Source organism: Zonotrichia albicollis, chromosome 1 (assembly GCF_047830755.1).
Source record: "Zonotrichia albicollis isolate bZonAlb1 chromosome 1, bZonAlb1.hap1, whole genome shotgun sequence".
In the NCBI taxonomy this organism is placed as follows: Eukaryota; Metazoa; Chordata; class Aves; order Passeriformes; family Passerellidae; genus Zonotrichia; species Zonotrichia albicollis.
Genome location: NC_133819.1, coordinates 131677626 through 131694921, shown reverse-complemented (window position 1 = coordinate 131694921; position 17296 = coordinate 131677626). Strand labels below are relative to the sequence as shown.

Sequence of the window (17296 nt, the reverse complement as noted above, 5' to 3'; positions counted from 1 at the left end):
AAGTTTAAATCTAATACAGACACATTATTATTATGTGCCTAGAGAGCATAATTGTTCTGTGCCTAGTGAGATATACACAGTGAGAGAAAGACTTTCTGAATGTACAGTAGTTGTTTTTCTTTGCTATCAGTAAGTATATTATTTACTTGGATTTCTTTTTGTAACTGAGTTTTTTTGTTTGCATTAGAATCTCGTCCTTTGTCACTCCCTGTGAAAACTGTGCTGAACTCATCTGAAAACTGCAGAAGTCCTGAGGAAAGGATGAAAGAATTTATTGGAATAGTGTGGAATGCAGTTAAGTGCCTTACACTTCAGGTAAGATGAAAAGGAAGTGAAAAAACCCCTTTGTGTTTCCAGACTTTATGATACTTTTTATGCATCCTAGTGCTTTTTATTAGAGAGGTTTTAAAGGAGCTCCCAAGTTTTATTATCTTATTTCAGTAGTTTCAAAGTCTGAGAGAATGAAAAATAAAGTAAGATTTTGGGTAAATTAAGCAAAGAATGCTTTGGTTTTAAAATATTAGGTTTTGAAATGCTGTTTTGTATTTAAAGGGAAAGATCCTTCAAAAATTATATTAATAAAAATTGCTTGTCACACTTTTCTGCATCATAAACACTGCAGTTAGATTTGCAGAATGCTTTTTTTCTAAAACTATTTCAGGAAAGTGTGTAAGATAAATATTTTCCTGAAATGTATGATACAATTGCTGTTGTTACACAGTGAAGTCTCAGCAGCTTACTTGCCTGCTTTTCCATGAAGGACAAGGAGATAGCAGCTGGGATTGAATAATTTTGGTTTATACTGCCCTAGATTGTAGCAGCTGATCAGTAAAAGCACAGTTTTTGTGTAGAATTATAGATGCCATATTAGGACTCCAATGTTGAGATTGCAGGAACAAATATTAGATGGCTTAGAAGTGCTAGAATTATGACTGAATTGTTCCCAGTACTTATCAAGTGCTTATTGAGAAATTATTCTAGTGTGGAATAATTATGACCTGTGCCTCTTGAACTATACATTCATTTTATGAGATCAGTACTTTCAAGATACAGTAGCTACTCTTTTTTTTTTTTTAATTTAAAATGTCACAAAAAAAAGACCTGCCAAAGAAAAGTCTTAATTACAACTTTTGGCAAGTTTTTTTGTCATTATTACAGAAAGTAATTGTTAAATACTTGTTCCTTCCTCCTATCAAGCAGCATATTTGATAATACGCAGACTTATCCCAGAATATGTGTCTGTGTCACTCCTTTTTCATGTAAGAAGTACTTAAAATTCACAGTTTTATAAAGTTTAAAAGTTCAGGTTTTGCCTGAGCAAGAACTTGAGACTTGTCACCTGATTGCAGAACACAGTGAAGTTGAGATGTTTTCCATTAAATCTATTTCATTTTCAGCTTTCTCTTTAATCATTATTTTATGAGTATTTTGCTTGTTTTCCTTTCTTTCTAATGTTATCACCACTGTAAATTAAAATGTGTACATAAGAGAGAGAATTTGTTATCTATTTGAAGGAAGCAGTGTATTTTTGTTATGTGTCTGGCTGGTACTTAGCACAGTGAGACTCTATGTAAATGCAGCTTACAGTTTGACTCATAATAAAAGTAATAATATAATAATGGCAAAGAGGCAGAGCTGGGTCCTTTATAAAAGGGGAAAGCTGAATCAGGACTGCAATACTCTGCTCCCACATTTTTCATGGCACATGTTTTTGTGAGCAACCAGCAAATTGAATTTGTTTGGAGGAATGAGTAAAGCACCAACCATAAAGTTTGTGTGTTACTAGATAGGAAAATAAGGTATTGTTTCTTTCTGTGGAGATGAAGACTGATGGCAGTGATAGGCAGGGGTTGTCTCAGAGAGTAATTCCTAAATACCTTATTTCTCTTAGCTAACATACAGAATAGGGCTCATACTGGCAGAGGATTTTTTGTATTGGGTACTTTTTCTGGTGCTTGAGGTTCTAGATTTACTTGCTTTGTACAGGTTTCTGTAAAGAGAAAGTCATCGTTTCTATTTTCAGCATTACGACTATGAAATGATATTTTTTGATTTTATCTATGTTGAAATTAAACAGCCCTTTGAATTCATACAGTAGCTTACACCCTTTGTTTCATCCTTATTCTGTAACTGTACTTTGTAAGGTATTTGCCAGTACCTTCCCAGGAGTTTATTACATGTTATCAGGGAAACATTTCAACAGACTCCAAGGCAGCACTGCAGGAAAGTTCGAGAACGTGCTTCCACACAAATATGCAATAGTTATTTCTTGTGAAATATGAAGGATTTATAGACATGTTTGCTGTTCTTTTTATTACTATTAGTAGTCCCTATGTCTAATTTATTATGGTTTTCAGCACAAATGCCATATATATAGCTTGTTTCTTTCAATACCTGCCCAAATGGGAAATTTATGCAAGGCAATATATAAAGGGTAAGAAAGTGAGTATCATGACTCTGTATTGCAATTCAGGTATATTTATTTTATTATACATAATGTTCATTTTATTAAACATGTATAATTATATTTAAGTGATAAGTTTTTACAGATTTTCTGTATTATTATTTGGCATGAAAAAGGGAAATTTCTAGAATAATTTGTCTGGTTAAATGCTGGAGCATTTAGACTCTGTGGCTTTTTTTCTAAAGCTAATTTTCATGTTCCTGGAGCTTTTAGTTACATGATTTTAGAACAGAAAAGTCTGTAGTTGTCGTCAGATAAAACTGAACTTCATAACTTAAAATCATCAAAGGATTATTCTTTTAGTGGAAGTTAGAGTAAGTAAATGTGTTTTGAACCAAAGTAACTGGAAAGTTTATTTTGGATCCAAAGCTGGTACTTGCTTAGCCCTAGCCCTGGCTTGCTTCTGATAGAATATTGCATGAAGGTTTTGTGCATTGGAGTAGTGGTATTTAAGTGAAAAGACTTGCATATTTAATTATAAAAAGTTGGTTTATTATTTAGTTGTTGTAGGATTTTATATGCCTTGAAGTCTTTTTGGCAGTTACTGTGTGTAGGAAGGTAATACTCATTTTTCACATGTTCTTCATACTAATAGTTGCTAAAATTGTGAAGCAGTATAAACACAATTATTTTTAATTGGCTGTTAATGCTGAATTCCATTGAGAACAATGAAGGATCTGTATTAAAAATAAATTAATTAATGAGTAATGTTGCAACAAGTGCCAACTACATAATAATGTAATTGTTACATATAAAACTTAGGTATGTCACATGTCTTTAAATATCCTTGAATTTATTTGAAAAAAATTAATCCTTTTCCTGAAATTACTGAAAATTTTATTTTCTTTAATGCGTATAACTTGTAAAAATTTTTGACAAAGTGAAACAATGAAAGGCAAGAAAGGGGAGGACAGATTTGATAAGTGTTCCTGTTCTTTGAATTGTGTTGTTATCCAGAGATCAGGAAGAGATTCTGTGACTTGAAATTTAGCAGTTACAGCTCTCAGCAGTTTTTTGGCAATTATGAGATAGGATTATTTCATAAGTTGGTTACTTACCACAAGCCAACAAAAATGTGTGCTTTCAGTAACTAAATAAAACCTTTTAAAATGTTTTGGAAGTTTTCTTGGGAAAGAACAGGAATACTGTGAAACACAATGACACTGTGTTTTAATTGGTCAAAGAAAATATATCTGATCCTTATTAGGGTCATTTTTATATATAGGTAGTCTGCTCTCTTAGTTCCTTTTCTTATGTGTTCTGCTTTCCATTTATAACATTTTTACTTTTGTCTACCTTCAAACCAAGAATTTCTGTGTAACAAACACTGCATGTCTGGCTCAGCAGCAAATGGTCTGAATGGTAGAACAGATTTGGGTGTTGGAGGCTGGGCTACAGTCTTACAATACTGAGTGCGCCAGGACCCTCACACCAGGTGTGTAAGCAGTGATTCTTTGCAGCCTGGGGAGTCATTGCAAGATGTTGTTCTGTACCCAGAAAAACACATTGCCTTGCTGCTGAGCCTATGAGGGTTGATGACTAATTCAGAGAAAGGCAACTTCCCTGGAGAGACATGCTCATGCAAATGTCGCCTTGTAGAAAATCTCCAGTACCTCTAATTGAATTATGTAGCTGTTAAATGTGGGTTATGAAAGGGTTATGTTATGTGGGTTATGTTATCACTATCATGAAAGGCTGAAAAGTCTTGAACAACTTGTCCCTCTTCATAGCACTTTTGGGCAGTCACTGGCTTTTTTTCTTCCCTCCAACCTGCCCTCCTTAGTTAGGAAGACCTAATTTTTCAGCAGTATTTATTTCATTCTTCTCTCTAGTGAACAACATTCTTTTTTATAAAATAAGAATTAAAAATACTCCAGTAACTTAATACTTTTCTTTTTATGCAAGAGTTGTTGGGCATTTTGAGGCTTACATGTTTGTAAAAGTGTAGAGTGTAGAGTTATGCTTTACTTAAAGTTTTAGAAGTAGAAGGGAAAATACTACTTGCTTCATTGGTTTATCATTTGTGTACATTATTTAGCATGTATAGGCCTTGACATAATAGAAATGAAAATAAGGGGTGATCCTGTTTCAAGAATGTAATAATTCGTTCTCTTTAACACATGAATGTGTTCAGTATTGGCAAACGAACATGTTGCTACCAAAACTGAAATCAGATCCTTGAAACAGAAAGGATGTTGCCATGGAAAAATGAAGTAACACTCAGTGCAGCTGCGAAGCATTAATGAATAGGATATTTTTTTAAAAGATCATTTGTGTTTGGTGTGGCTTGGAGGGTCCCAACCAGATGGTTTCCATGAACAGGATCTGACCCCCAGCTTGAGGACTTCTTACTGGCAGATTACTTCATTTTCTTTCCCTTGGATTGTCAGATCCTTACATTAATACAAGATTTACTGCTGCAGATTTATATTCAGTTACATAAATCAGTCACATCTTACATTAAATTCACAATTTTAGGCACACAGTTTAACAGTTATTTAAAAAGTGTAAAAAGATTTATATGATAGCTTTAATATATGCTATTGATGTAGTTTAATTTTAAGAATTTGGATTACATATATTTTGAAACACTTTCCGATTGGTGAAGCAATCTGTAGCACACATTCTCACTTTTGTCCAGCATATAATTCTATCATTTTAGGTGTACCCTTCCATTCCTTCACTGGAACTTGTGAGTAGGCAAATTTCCAGATTCTGCGAGTTAAATGTACACAAATTCCATTGAAGTTGATCGTTGTGAATCTGCCTCCGAGAAGTTCAACAGGTGCAGCTCAGTTTTGCACTTATTGGGCCTTTTGCATTCAAATTGGTAATTTCTTGTGTGATTATAATCATGGCATAATTTGCTCTAAAATGTGGGCTTTTGCCATACATTCATTGTATTGGACTTAGAAATCTTGCAGTAATGTTTTGCAAAATTTGTTAATCATATAAAACTTTAAATGAAATGCAGGTAAGCCAACTATATCTGCAAGCAATTCTGTAGTATTACATGTTGTCAATTTTTTAGCGAATCCAGATTTAGGATCCTGCTGACTGCACCAATTTGTCATGAATGAGTGATTTAGAGTAACTTAAATAATCATCATCAAAGGCATTAGCAAAGGAGATTTTAATATGAATTCATAAAGGTGTAACTTGGGGAAGATCAATAGCAAGATTCACTTTATCATTTACTAATGGTCGAAATATAAAAGGGAAAATAGAATTTGAATAAATCTGGCATTATTGACATGGAGGCCAAAGATGGAAAAGGGTAAGGGAACCCAAGCGCTCAGTCAGAGTCAGGAAGTTCAGACTGGACTTCCTTGCTTGCCAGATCTCTGCTGTGGCTTAGGTGCAGCTGGATCTGATCTGGACAACAGTTTATATCTAAGAGAAGAAATACAAAGAGTAAGAAAGTCCTTTCATTGAGTCATGAAATACAGAGTGGATCCCCTTGCTTTCTCAACTCCTGATGAAGCTTAGGTCCAGTCTTAGTCTCAGACTTTGACAACAGTCTGTCTAAAGGAATTACCTACATGGATTTCAGTAGTATTAATTTACCATGCTATCAGCAGCTTATCAGATCTATTGCAGGCAAGGGATCTCTCTGCCTTGGGTTACAGAAAGAATACTCAATCTCACATAAGGAATCCCAAACACTGGGAGGTGTCCCAGCTCAAGGGGAGAGTCACTGGTGTGCAGACCAGTTGCACTTTAGGGAAAGTTTGAATTGAACTCATCCAGAGATCTGTTGTTAGTAGAAAGGCCTCTCTGCCTCTCAGAAGAGCCTTGAAAGGTGTCCCAGCTCAAGGGGAGATCCCTGCTGTGCAGGCATCCTGGCAGGGAGGGCTCCAAGGCAGTTCACTTAGGCTGTTGTTGGCTTGTAGTCAAACTGCATGCAGTGGGAAGGCTGTGCAAGAGACTCCTTGTACTCACAGCTTTCTTTGTTCCTTGATAACTGAGTCTTGGAAAAAACACATTCAAGTGTTATTCACACGATCAGGCATTATGCTCATTGGGTCACTCTGCTCTTTGCGGGTTTCCTGGAGTTCTTGACCTGGCTACAGCTCAGGTTTTTACCTCATTTGGAGCTTGTACTGAGCTACTGCTGGTCTGTTTAAGGGGGCTCAGTGTATGCATCACACATATGGAGGCCTGATGATACCATTTAAAGCCTACCAAAATTCATGGTCCAACTCCCATTCAGTTGTTTGAAATGAGTAGCAAAGAGCTGCTTTTGTAAAAAAGGAATTTCCATCAGGAATTTAAAGGGGTTAAACTCGTGTGATTCTACTTCGGTATTCTCGATACAGCAAAGTAAAATAAACCAAATGTGATTGGAAGAACTTTTCTTTAGTACAAAACTGTATTAACCTGTAAATGAAGTGCAAAAACTCTACTGAGTATTGAGATCTGTTCTTGAGAGTGCTTTGTAAAACATGCCCTATAGATCCTGCTGCTGGCAATGTGATGGAGTATAGTATCTCTTCAAGTTGGTGGAATTTCTGGATTATTACCACATGGTTTGTATATCCAGGCAGCATTTGATGTTAATCGTCATAGATGTGTGTGTATATATATAAATGTGTTTGTGTGTATATATGAAGAATGGGTGATTTTTTAATAAACTGTTTACTCAGCAAATGCATGGATAAAACAATAATTATACTGCTCATAAGTGCTTTTGTCATCTATTTATCATTATCCCACAATGATTTGACCTACAGCCTATTACTAATAGACCAGAACATGATCTGTGTCACTGTAAAAATCTTTGCAGATTGACATAGAGACTAATTTACCATTAAAAAAAATCGAAATCTGTTACATCTGTAACAATACACCCAAGCTTTTCATTCAGTATAAATAAAGTACACTCAGCAACCTTGGATCAATAAACTACTTATCAAAGATGTAATTAGCTTCATTTTACAACTCAAACAGTTCTAAATCCAGAAACAAACACAAACTTCATGAACCAATGTATTTATTTTTGCAGAATTCTACTTATATTTTTCTGCAGTGAATTCTTGTCAGTTTGTCTAAGCAAAAGAGTACAAAAATGCTGAAATAAAGATGAATATCTGTGTACTCACCAGGCTGGCAAAGTACTTACAGTGCTGTGGAATTCCTGCTCTATTACAAATCACTATTGTGGTCCTAAAGACCTAATATCCTAAAATCCTTCAGGGGAGAGTATGAAGTACAAATCTTGGTTTTTGCTTTTAAGCTGTGCTGTCTTTAACAATGTCAAACCAAAAGAGTGTTACCTAAGTTTGCGGGAAACAAATGTTTTTATCACAGCTACAAATAATATATTGTCCAGCAATTTGTGTGCTAGGTTTTTCCTAGCAATGTGAAGCAAGGAACTGAATCACAGCTTGTACTTGCTTAACAAAGCTTTTGAGTGTGCAGGCTGTTGGAGCCTTTTGATATCCAGGTGCCAGAATGGTATTTGTAAGAGCCAAGGAGGACTAACAGTCCCCAGCTTACATCACCTCTGAGTTAAGAAGTTATGATGAGTCAAGTTCTTGGTTTGGGCTCACTCTACCTCACTAGAAGCTCCTAAGAAGATGGCAAAATGGTCAGACATGTTCCAGGGCGCTGAAAATAAAGAAAAAAAATGTTATTTCCTATGAAACCATATGTACTGCTTCTGAATTGCATTGAAAAGGGGATAAAAGTATCAATTTATTATTATCTCCTTCTCTTTGTTTAATGTATACACCTCTCCATTTTGTTTAAAAGTCAGTCAGTTTTTTCTCTGAAGTTTGTGTTTTTCATAGTTTTTCTAATGATTACCTTTTTTGTACATGCTCATTATGTTGCTTATTAAGCAGAGGCAGAATTTTCCCTGAATCAGTTCTTTATAGAAAGTAACAGCATATAAAATGCTGGCTAGTTCTAGAGACTTAGCTATTGCTAACAAAGCTAATGAATGGTAAAAAGTGGAGGGCTTTCTCATTCAGAATGTTCTCTGACTCAATTGCACTTGCACAAAGCTGTTGAAATGTAGATATATGTATTTTCACTTCATATGGCAACACTTTTCTGATGAATTTACACAGAAAAAACATCCTTCTGTTTTCTGCCCTTCCATAATCATAATTTATTAGCATATATTATTTCCCAGCATTTTGCGTCATCTTTTCTCTTAATTCAATTAGAAGGTAAGACTATTTTCAGTAACTGTGATGGATGAATAACTTCAGATTTTGTACTAATATGAATACACAGTGAGGGGGAAAATAATCTGTTTCTGAGAATCTGTCTTTGCTTTGTTTTTTCAGCTTGAAGTGCAGTCTTGTTGTGTATTCCTTCCCAATGACAGCCTGCCTTCTCCCAGTACTATTGTGTCAGGTGACATTCCTGGCACTGTGCGGAACTGGTACCATGGGCAGGCCAGTATGCCTGGCACCCTTGTTGTCTGCTTGCCCCAGATAAAGATTATGAGTGCTGGACACAAACACATGGAACCATTGCAAGAAATCCCATTTGTTGTGCTGAGACCCATCCTGGAAGAAGGTAACGTGATAAACTCAAAAACCTTACTCTTTAGTTTCCATTTCTGTCATGAAATTTGTCTTCATTTTAGTTTGAAAACTTCTGATTTCGTACTGCTTTTTTTGCAGAATGTTGTTATATGTTATTAATGTCTAGAAATACTACTTACAAGGTTGACCCCATGGAAATCAACATGGAAATTATCATCAAAGAGCTAGTTCTGTGATGTTTTGTATATTTGAAACTGAAATAATTTTTTTCCTTCATTGGTTTTGCTATTCAAATTATTTTGTAGCCAATGATCTTGACGCAACAGGAAGTGACAGGAAATTGGAAATTCCAAGACAGAAGAGGCAGGTTAGGAATTCCAAGAGGCAGGTTAGGAGAAACATTTCATCCCACCAAGGTCTTGGATGTAACATTCAGACTGGATGTTTAACTAAATGTTCTTCACTGAGTGGTTGGTCTCTGGAGCAAGCTGCACAGAAAAGTGGTCATGGTACTAAGCCTCTCAGAGTTCTGGATGCTTTTAATCTTAGGTAGTCCTGCAAGGAGCAGGGAGTTGCACTTCTTGATCTTTATAGGTCCCTCCCAACTTGAGATACTCTATGATTCAATGTAAAATGAGAAAAGAAATACATAAGTAGAGCAAACTGTCAAAAGAAAATAATGAGGCTTTAATGGCCATCCTGACAGGCAACAGTTCTGTGTTCTGTTGTGACTTAGGAATTGTAGCAAGGATTTTGTAGAGATTTGAAGAAAAAAATTGTAAAGGTTGAGAAAAATACAGTAGTTCTTATTTGAAAAGCTAATATTTGATAGGGCTTTGAGTTTTACACCAGCTTGAGGGAAGGGTCAACTTTTAACATTCTGCAGTTGATCGAGAAATGAAAGGAGGAGAGAAGCTGAAAAGGACCTAGCAAGTGAAAACAAGTTGCTTATCTTGAATATTTTTTATTGTGTTTTAGCTTTTTTTAACTGAGCCCTTAGAAATAATGAGAATAAATGGTAAATGGACTTGCAGCAGTGTTCTGAATAAATCCTGATGTAAAAATCTTGTTCCATATATATGTGTGTGTATATATGTATGAAAAATTGTATACTGGAAATAGGTGAGGCAAATATTCTGAGCTATATTGAGCCTTGGGTTCCAGGTTTATTTTAATGATTTCTGTAAGAGCTAGTCTCACAACTAAGTTTTGGATTCCATGGAAATGCCAGTATTTGTGGTTTAACCCCAGCCAGCAGTTCTGGCTGAACGCAACCACTCACTCCTCCACCCTGGTGGAATGGAGAAGAAAATCAGGAGGTCAAAAGTGAGAAAGCTTAGGAGTGAGATAAAGGCAGCTTAAAAGATAAAGTTGCAGGTGCAAGCAAAGCAAAATAACAGATTTATTTGCTGCTTCCTGTCAGTAGGCAGGTGTTCCAGCCTTTCTTTTTGGTTGGTTTCTTTGGTTTTTTGAGGTCAGCTGACCAGGCTGTCTCCCTTACCAGCTCCTCCTGTGCCCCCAGTTTACTTGCTAGTGGAGCAGTGTGAGCAGCAGGAAACACTTTGAGTACTGTTCAGCAATAACTAGAACATACCCATATTATCCACAGTTTTCAGCATAAATTCAGAACAGCACATGCCAACTACTATGAAGAAAATTAAGTCTATCCCAGACAAAACCAGGGCATTGGTGTACAGTTAGTTCATTATTGTATTCTTAAACTATATTATTTAGAAAGAATTCTTGCTGTTTTGTGTATTGATTCTAAGATGAAGAGACGGAGATGCAGCAATTGTTCCATTGCTTTTGTGACAGCATTTTCTGAGAAAATTATTCTGTTTTCTCTCTTACTGCTGAAATATAAACAATTTAAAGGGTATGAGAAATTAAGTGGAAATCACATTCAAGAGCTAGTCCTGCTCCTGCAATCTGAAATTTGTTTGGATTTATAACATTGTGTTTCTTCTCCCTTTGATCTGCAACTTATATTGGACTCTTCTCCTTTCTGTATTTTACCTTAATTCATGGCAATGAAAATAAAATTGTAGTTTTTAGTATTGAAAAACATGTTAGAGATCCTGCCAAATGAAAAGGAAAAAAGTTTGAAAGAAAGAGAGAAAGGTATATGTGGTTTTTTAATAACTTTCAGTAGGAATGATCTTATTTGCTAATCATAGTGACAGATAGAAGATACATTTAATGGAAGTTTTTAGTTTCTTTTAAACTGATGATGTAATTTAAACCATTTATGAAAGGTATTGCTATTTGAGTTTTGTCAGATTTGAAGGAAAGAGCCTAGTGAGGGAAAAGAATTCCCCTGCTTGGGATAAAGCCTATGGTAAGGAATTTATTTGTGTGTGGCTTCCGCTCTGGGAATAATGCCAAACAGAAGTTCTCACAATCTTGATATTTTTGATTCTCTAATGGAGCCATTGCCTTCTCCCATGTCAAGACTCCCTCTTAAAGAGATCATTTCAAAGTTTTTTTCATCACTTAAAGTCACCTTCTTTGCTTCTTCCCCTGTAGAGGTAAATAATTTGTATGGACTTGTACTGTGAAAGTCTCTGAATTGCTTCTGTCTTCAAACAAGACTTCAGGGACAGTCAGACATGTTACCATCTCTGAGAAATTATATTTAGTCAACTGTGCTTTTCCTGATAGCCATTTTTTTGATCATTCTAAAGAAGATATAAGTTAAAGGCTTTTCCACAAGTATGTGTTGTCACTTTTAAGAAAGTTGTGTGCTCACTGATACAGTTTTTGTATTACATGAAAGACTAAAAGAGGACAAAAAGGGACCATTATCTTAGTGCCATTTGGGAATATTTCAGCCTCCTCAGATACTTACTGACCTCAAGATGTCAACATACTGCAAAAATAGCTTAAACACTATCCCACAATCAGGTCTTTCCGTGTGTTTACAGAGTTTTGCTGCATCTCTGAGGTAATTTTAGTTTGTAGGAATGCTTTTACAGTACTTTTATTTAGAAACATTATGTAGCTCAGTCATTATAAATAACTAAGTAATCCATAAATGGATTTATCTATGTAAAGAATGAAATAATTCCTTTGAACTTCTGTTGAATAAGTATACACATGCAATTAAGTAAGGTATTGAATTGCATCATGTATTCTTAAGAGTACAAATTAATCAGACAGAGATCTGTGAGTTAGTATTTATTGAAGATGTTAAAGTAGAATCACAGAATCATAAAGCCTGGAAGGCCAGGTTGGAAATGACCTTGAATGATCACCTGGTCCAAATTTGCCTGACAGAGGGACCCAAGATAACATTATCTAACACCCCTGCTCCTTTGCTCCTGAAAGGCTGCACATCTCTAAGGAGGCTGTTCCAGTTAATGGTTGTTGTTACTGTAAAAACTTCCTTATATTGATATTAAATCTCTCCCAGTGCAACTTGTACTTGTTGCCCCTTGTCTTCTCTGTTTTGACACCTTTTGAAGAGGAAGACCTCTGTCCTATTTGTGTATGCCTTTTATGTAAAACTAAGGAGAAAGTAAATTGTTAGAAACTCAGTTTGAGGAAAACTGAAATGTTTAGAGAAGTGCTTATAGTGAGTTGTGACTTTCCGTGCACATCTAGCTTAATATTTGACAATTCATCTATAAAATCTCTAAGTTCCAGCCTGTAGTGATAGGCTAAAATGAGGTCAATATAGTTGGACAACATATGTTGTTATGGTCAGAACTTCTGGGCTGATAAGTGGTCTTCCAAAAATCTAAACACTTATAACAGGAAGGCAAATTGAATACATGAGGGGAACTTTTTCATAAGTAAAGCACTAAAACACAGTTTTAGAGTAACAATGAAAATTTTTTGTATTGATGAAATCCTCCTGGTTTTAGAAGTTTAGATTTTCAGTTATTTTAGTTATTGATTTTTTTAATAGTATTAATTATTATTATAATAATGTTCCTCTTTGGAAACATAGTAGTAAATCTTTCATAGTAGTAATTTTATGAATTCATCATTTTAAAAGTGTTTACTTATGTCAGATACAGTAGGATACAGATCTTTAGGTAAGACAGAGTAAAATACTTTTAGAAAGCAGTGTTCAAAATATCTTAAAATTGTTGTTGATATTGTTGCTAATCATATTCTCATTTTCAAGTGGATAGCCATCTACTGACATTCATGTGAATCACTATTCCAGATATTTAAATGTGAAAGATGGCTTTTGCTTGTGTAGTAAGGCAGATTATATACCTTCACAGAATTTTGTAACACATGTTGAAACTCAATAATCTGTCCATAAGTGACTTGTAAGAAAATAGGAAATTAGTGTAATGTAGATTTCAACCTGAAAAGAACAGTTAAATATTTAAAGTAGAACAGGAGTATGTTGGCCTCCTTACAAGTTATCGTCTTGCATTAGATTTTTAAAAATGTTTTCCTTTAAATTTATTTTTTTTCTGTTAATATATTTAAGATAAATGTTTGGCATTAAAATAGTGTGCTGTTTCATAGAGGGGTCTGTGTGTGACCTTAAAGATCATCTATTTCCAACCCCCCTGCCATGGGCAGGGACACTTTTCACTAGACCAGGTTGCTCAGAGCCCATTCCAGCCTGGCTGTGAGCACTTTCAGGGATGGGGCATCCACAACTTCCCTCTTTCAGTGTCTTGCTACTCGTGTAGTGAATAATTTCCTCTTTATATCTCGTCTAAATCTACCCTATTTTGGTTTATTTGAGCTTATAGTCGATGTCACCATCTGTAATAGTAATTACTGTGTTTAATTTACCTGTCATGAGAATGGCTTGTAGAATTAGTTCTCATGTTGGAAAAGCTGGAGTTATGCAGACATAGAAATCCTGTTGTATGACTGGGGAAGAGTACAAGTGACCTAACATGTAGTGACTGCAGTGCCTTTTTTTTAAACATTGCATGTCCCATGAGAATGAGGGCTTTAGAAATCCATGAAAGACCCTGCAGTGTGGGTGCAGAAAGGAAAATGAAGACACAGTAGTCAGGTTGCTTTTTAAGGATTGCAGTGGGTACTAATGGTAAGCCTGGGAATAGATCCCAGAGCACATGCACAATAAAGCTTTCATGACCTCTCTCCTACCATTACTGATTTTAAACAAACAAAATTTCTCTTGTGCAGAACTTGTACAAATACCACAATTGCAATCTGTTTTTTAAAATAAAGAAAGATACCTCATAAAAATGAAAGCAAACATAACAATTTTTAAATTTATCAATGCTGTATGTTATGCATATGGGAAGTCTTATTATGAGCATTAATGATTAACTCTAGCAAAGACCCAAAATGCATCAATAAGTACCAGAGAAAGAGCTTCCACATATCAATTTTTTTATTTATAGATTGGAAAAATAATTCAAAAATTCTGTAGGAAATTAGTCTTTCTAAACCATTGCAAGTAGCAGATTAACACAGGTAATGTCTGATGGTTGGGTCAGTCAACTGCCAAATACCTGATAGTGGTATTTATAAATTTAAGAAGTTATCAAAGCATTTGAAATAATTTAAATAATAATTTTTTTATTTCAAATCAGTGATGGTGCTCTACCAAATTCAAAATAAGGATTTATTATAGTAATAGATCAGAATTGACCAGAATCTTCAACCATAGTAGGGGACTTTCATGTGTATATTTTGCAATCTTGCCATAATAAATGTTGAGTGTAAGGTAGTTCCACTAAAGACAATTCCAGTTTTCCCAATTTACTTAAAATATTTCAGAATTTCATTAATGAGGTGACAAAATAAATATTATATGTAGATTCCAAGGTTAGATGTAGAGAAAATTTTGCTAAATATGGCAATTTCCTTTCTACCAAGAAATCATTCTTTAAATTATGGGAAAATCCTATAAGCAGTGTTGCTTTTGATATTTAGATGCTCTGAATTATTTTTTTAATAGTTTCATGAAACAAATTTGAAAATGAATGAAGGTACATTTTTAAAAAACCAAATAAGATATAGGTACAAAAACAAAACAAGGATTTATCAGGTGCACAGTTCCAGTGAAGTGTTAGAACAGGCATACAGTGTATATGGAGCTGAAGAGGAGGTAACTGGTGACATTGGGGGAATTTCCTAGCTGTAAATTCACTGTGTCTTTACTACAGTATTTTTTCAACATACTGCAGTTTCTGTAAATTGATAACATTTTATCATCGTTTTCCCTTTAACTTAGATATTGTGTTCAGTCTAGTAGAGCTACCACTGTTTTTTTCCATAGATATTCTTTCTTTCTAATCCATGAAATATAAACTATGTTAATTTACTGTGGTGGTCACAGAGAAAAACAAAGTTCATATGTAATAATTAGAAACATGCCATTGGAGTTAACTTTGCATTTGAATTTTTTCCATCTATTACAATTATTTTTTTGTATTTCTTGGATGACTGAACTTGGAAAAAGGCATGAATTAATTGCTTCAAAACTTTTAATCTGCAAACCTTTTGAAAATATTTTCAAGTTTCTTTGAACCAAATTCTTCAGTATGTAATAGTTTCAAAATAAATTATTGAAGTTTTCAGTTTGTTCCTAGGATGAGATACAGAGTTTTCTGATATATACTTTTGGACATATAAATATATTGCTGAAGCCGCCTGTGGAAGAAAAAATAGAAGTCTTACTAAAATAATATGGTAAAAAGATGTTGGAATGGAGCTTTCTTTTAATTTCAAAACCCTTCCAATTTCTTTAAATGGTCACAGTTAACAGTTGGTGCTATTTCTTAGTGTTGTGATTTCTCAGCAGTACATTATTGACTGTAAGTCACACCAGGCAGCAAACACACTCTTCATATATTGTTTAAAAACAGCGGTTTGAATTTTTTATTGTCCTGTGAGACCCCAAGGGGCCCAGCCCAGTGTACCGTTGTCTACCATTTTCTCCTCTGATTCTCAAGACTGGCTCCCATGCTTCTGGGGCATTAGTTTGGACTCTTTATCCATGGCTTAGGCCAAAATTTTGAAAAATAAAGCTTCATACCAAATAACTTTCTGAATTTTCCTGCAGGAAGGAGAACTTTTCTCCTTCTGTGTTCTCCCTGCAAAGATGAAGACTGTTTCAGGCATGGCTGAGGTTTGTGGATGCTCAGCAGCCTGCTGTGTCTAGACCTGGCACTTCATCCAGCTGCTTTTAGGACAGGCAGTTGCTTTTGGTGGATTGACAATGCACATGCTGGGCACAGACTCTGTTGTTCAAGTGGTGACAAAAAGGCCCAACTTCCTCAGTAGGAAAGCTGAAAAATGGGATGAAGATTTTCTTTAAAGAAAACAAAACCAAACAAAAAAAACTCCAAAGACCCCTAAAATATTATGTTCTTATACCTGTGAAGAGCAAGCTCATGTATTTTGAGCATTCTTTGAATTTTGGTTCAGTGTTTCTCCCAGAGTCTAATTTTTTTCCTCTGGGACCTGGCTGTCATATGTGAGATTGTATTTGCTTTACATGGCAAGGTTTTGGTAGTGGGGAGGGCTGCAGGGCTGACATTTCTGAGAACATTCCAGAAGCTTTCCTCAAATCCAACAAAGCCAGTTCCAACTGGCTCTAAATGGTCTTTCCCAAGTTGAATCTGTTCTGCCCATGAACAGTAACAGGTGAATTATTTCCCCCTGTTTTCCAGCCTTTTGTTAAATTTTCTCTTCTAGTCCAGCTGAGTAAGGGGAGTGATAGCAGCTGTAGTGGGTTCCTGACACTCTCCAGGGTCAACCCACCACAGGGATTCTGTTTCAAGTTTCATTCAATTCCTGTAATCTGTGTGCTCAAATCCTCTCAACTCTAGCTGGTACAACTGTTGAAAATTTACCTTTACCAAAAGGAGATCCTGTTGGCCCTTTAAAGATCTACCTGAATAGTTCTGTGATCCTGATTTGGCAACTTTTATGTTTCATCTATTGACAACCTAAAGAAAACTGATTGTACAGAAGCTGTAGGCATTTTGTTGTTCAGCTGTGCACCCCCAATTACCTCGGTGATTATTCCTGATAACAATTTCTGGTAGGATGCCAGGAACCTCTCTGGGTAGGCTTCTTCCTAAATATAAGAAATTAAGTGCTAAGTAAATGTCCATAATAATTTTGTTTTAGAAAATCCATCATCTAGAAAGTTTAAGTGAGACAGTGGAAAGAGCTGTCCTCTGAGCAATGGAATAGGCTTCACTCTGCAGCGCCACTGTATTGAGATGCAACCTGTAGATTTTAAATGAAAGAATTCACTTTTTTAGTATTACAACCTGTAAACAGATATAAGTATATAATAGAAGGACTTGCCTCTGAACTGCATCCATATGCTGAAAAAAGTGGGGAGTGTTTTCTGGATATTCCTCAGTTT

The 17296-nt window shown here is 35.3% G+C and overlaps 1 protein-coding gene across 5 annotated transcripts in view; it reads left to right on the top strand.

The window, feature by feature from the left end:
* Positions 1 to 17296, top strand: part of VPS13B (vacuolar protein sorting 13 homolog B) — a 431489-nt gene that overhangs the window by 216506 nt on the left and 197687 nt on the right. For all 5 annotated transcript variants that reach the window (XM_074554422.1, XM_074554431.1, XM_074554441.1 and 2 more), the window contains exons 22-23: positions 188 to 315; positions 8761 to 8995. In XM_074554422.1, the coding sequence (XP_074410523.1) occupies positions 188 to 315; positions 8761 to 8995 (363 nt within the window). The remainder of the gene's footprint in view (positions 1 to 187; positions 316 to 8760; positions 8996 to 17296) is intronic.